Raw genomic sequence first — 3,202 nt, 5'->3', positions numbered from 1 at the left:
CCCGGTACTGTACATGTCAATTGTTCATTACGAGGAGGATACCTTCTATTATCAGATCGGGAGGATACGGGGTCTCTATCACCTCGATCAGCTGATGCTGGTGGCGGTACTCACAATAGACGTGTAGGGCCTCCTCACGATGGGCTGGGTAGTGTCTATGATGGCCTCATGCGGGTAGTCGCTTCCTTTTAGACCATAAAAGCAGATGCCTCTCGAGCAGTATCGCACCTTCAAGTATCGTCCGAGACGTGTCCGGTGATGTTACGGCAGAGACGACAGCAATAGACCAGGACAGGGGGGAGGGGGTCATCTGTGATGCATGCCCAGGATGCGATGATGTATTCCTTATGTAGTGATAATGATCATTACAGTCATCATCATTAGGTGTGCTCTCAAGTGAAGACCTTTTGTACTGTGTGTAGGATTAAAGTGGAAGCCGCTGACCAGAAGAGTCATCCATCGTGCCGGTCTGAGTGTCGTCGTCATCTCCTCATATCAGATCCATCAAGAGGATATTCAATGAAGAGTTTCTCCTCTCGAGGAGGAGGACCTTTACGTGAGTTTACCACATGTCAAGTACAACGGCATAATAAGTTGAATGATTGTTGGATATGTGCCCATGGGAGAATGTAGTACATTATGTGCTCCTCGTAGTCACTAATGGTCATCATCCCCTTTCATCATTAGATACGACGTTAGTGAGTTTATGTTCCAACACGCTGCGGGTATTCGGCCTTTAATGCAACGAGCTGGTGGTGTTCAGGATGCGAGTGTAGATTATGACTTCCATTCATCGAGGAGTCGCCATAATGGTAATAATAACTCTCCCTCCTCCTCCTTTAGTCTTCTTTCATCATCTCATCAGAATGGAGGAGATTGTGTATCGGCCGAGTTGTACCCTGCCCTTTACGAGGGGATCCCTATGGAGTCACTAGAACGTCATCATCTTCTGAGGGTAGCGGTTGTGGCATTATGTGAAGCATTAAAAGGTGAGTATCGGTATCTATACATCATCATTATCATCATCATCAGATGCTCCTTCACGGGCCCTTTCCTCCTCGGCAATATTTATTTCTATTCATTGGTAACACTCCTGTATATCCTTTAATAATATCATTCATACCACCACCGCCGCTACCACCTTGAAAACGTAACTATCGATATTTGTACAACATTTAGTCGATTCCTTGAGGTTAGAGTCGTCTGGCCCTGCAGTGCCCAAGAGCGTCATCTGTGATGTTCTGGGCATTCGACAGTCAGTACCTCTCTATACTTCCTGCATTCTGCTTCTATCAGTAAACAGCGCAGTTGCTGCCCCCGACACCATTCGTATGTCTATACTCGTACAGAATTCTCGTCTATATACAGTACCCATTCATGGCGAGTACTCAAGATTCAATAGAACTCTCTGTTATTGGGCTTCGACACCCGTGTTGGGTGGTGAACCACTCGATGATAGCGCTCTAGGCTGAGTCATGTGCGACGTATACCATTTCTGCTAACTTCACTTACTACTGGTGCCGAGCATTTACCGTCGCTAACATTTCATAAGCGTTGTGTTTAGAGTAGCTGGATCTATGTTAGAATGCATCATCGACGAAGGCAACATTGAACCCGTGAGGATAAAGCTGCGTGAGCGGTAATCACACACGTTGCACAGTAGTACGATGGAACAGAGGAGTGGTAACGAGAACGTGAGTTGAAAATAAGGAAACTGGAAAACTATGGTAGACAGTTGGTACTATGCATGTTGGATATGCGAGTATCGATCCTGAGCTCGAAGGTGAAAGATGCATCCGAGAGCAACTAGTCGATACCATTACTCGTTCACTCTCCCCTTACTGGGGGAATCAACGTCTCCATCACGTCGCTACCTAGTCTTACAATGTATCTCACTGTATTTCAACCGGCTCTGGCTCCTACCCCTTTTAATCCTTCTCAGACGAGCATAAGATGAAATGGCATTAGTACAACTGGTTAAGTATACAAACGTACACTCTCCTGCTTCTCATGGACCACTCTACCTGCATTTAGGATGGGCTAAAACCTGAAGATTATCCCTTAATGTTGAAGGGAGAGGCTTTATGGTGTCCACAAACTGTTGCTTGTGTATATCTCTCGTGCTGCATTAATCCCACTGGTGGCTTCGTAATTGACGAAGATGTTTACCAGTCTATTCAAACGGGCTCAACAGATCACCTTGAGACTTCTGTAAGTACGCGTCGATTACACTGTTATCCAGGATAGTACATTCTCGTAACGACTCGGGGCGCGTCGATGCTTGTGAGTATTCGTCATAGTATCCACTCAAGACCCTGGACGTGTTCTAAACACTTTATATATACCGCTGGGTGTACGAAAGGCTCACCTCATTTAACAGTAGCATTCAATGATATGAGAGTGCCACTTCAAAATCCGCCAGCACTTACTGTCATGACTTATATTCTTTTCACCTCTCATAGCTAGAAAGGGCATCGATAGAAAACGGTGAGTCTCACCAGAGGTTGCTTTCCAGTTATGACAAGAATTACATTGAGATCTCATCCATCTCCAATTCCAAGAGATGATTTGATCTCAATTGGTATTTGGAGTTTACGAAGTAGACAAGGTTAGTTGTCAGCCACACAACGCACACAATCGCAGTGCGCGCAAGCGTTTCACACGAGAAGAAATGCGGCAACGATAACGGATCGTATACCGTGTTTCAATGTGTACAAAATGACGAAACTTGACTCTCGCAGTTTGTGACGCATCGTCAACTTTCGGAATGTCCAATCCTTCTAACACCAACGGCAGTAATGAAGACGAGGTCGAGGTCAGCGAGCCAGCTACAACCCCGGTAGAGATCGCTCTGAAAGACGACGTTGCTATGCTGATCAAGCGCCTCGCTCCGTCTGCACCGGTCGCTGAAGAACTCTGCTCGGCATTAGCGAAAGAGTGTCTGACGGAGGCGCACTTACTCGGTTCGCTCTCCCAGCAAGTCAAGGATAGGATCGGCAACTCGGTGTCTATAGCAGCTAGCGCCACTCTGACGGTCGTATGTGAAGAGATCGGTGCTGTGGTGAAGAAGAGAAGGAAGCTCAATGCTGAGATAGAGGCCTCCAGAACGGCAATCCCCGTGGGTTCTATCGTTGAGAGTGCTCTGAAGAACTACCAATCACCATTGCCAGCGAGCTTGTTCTACGGCCTACCTTCTACAGTG

General features: G+C 46.6%; 2 protein-coding genes across 3 annotated transcripts; both read left to right on the top strand.

Moving 5' to 3' along the window:
- Nucleotides 1-45: 45 nt before the first annotated feature.
- Pmar_PMAR001511 (conserved hypothetical protein) lies at nucleotides 46-1,543 on the top strand (the record flags this gene model as incomplete). Of its 2 annotated transcripts, XM_002776963.1 has the most annotated exons (7): nucleotides 46-148; nucleotides 193-338; nucleotides 385-451; nucleotides 500-629; nucleotides 688-812; nucleotides 866-989; nucleotides 1,033-1,543. In XM_002776963.1, coding segments are annotated over 6 exons (684 nt in total), but the record flags the coding sequence as incomplete, so codon positions are not given. The 2 variants fall into 2 exon arrangements, with proteins under 2 accessions (XP_002777009.1, XP_002777010.1); XM_002776964.1 differs by lacking the exons at nucleotides 46-148; nucleotides 193-338; nucleotides 385-451 and having other exon boundaries at nucleotides 457-629.
- A 1,224-nt stretch (nucleotides 1,544-2,767) lies between these two features.
- On the top strand, nucleotides 2,768-3,118 carry Pmar_PMAR001510 (hypothetical protein; the record flags this gene model as incomplete). The annotated part of the gene is made up of 1 exon (XM_002776962.1): nucleotides 2,768-3,118. A coding segment is annotated over one exon (351 nt), but the record flags the coding sequence as incomplete, so codon positions are not given.
- Nucleotides 3,119-3,202: the final 84 nt, after the last annotated feature.

Source organism: Perkinsus marinus, assembly GCF_000006405.1.
Source record: "Perkinsus marinus ATCC 50983 genomic scaffold scf_1104296952368, whole genome shotgun sequence".
Taxonomy (NCBI): Eukaryota; Perkinsozoa; order Perkinsida; family Perkinsidae; genus Perkinsus; species Perkinsus marinus.
The sequence above is the reverse complement of the archived record's forward strand: the minus strand, read 5'-3'. Positions and strand labels throughout refer to the sequence as shown.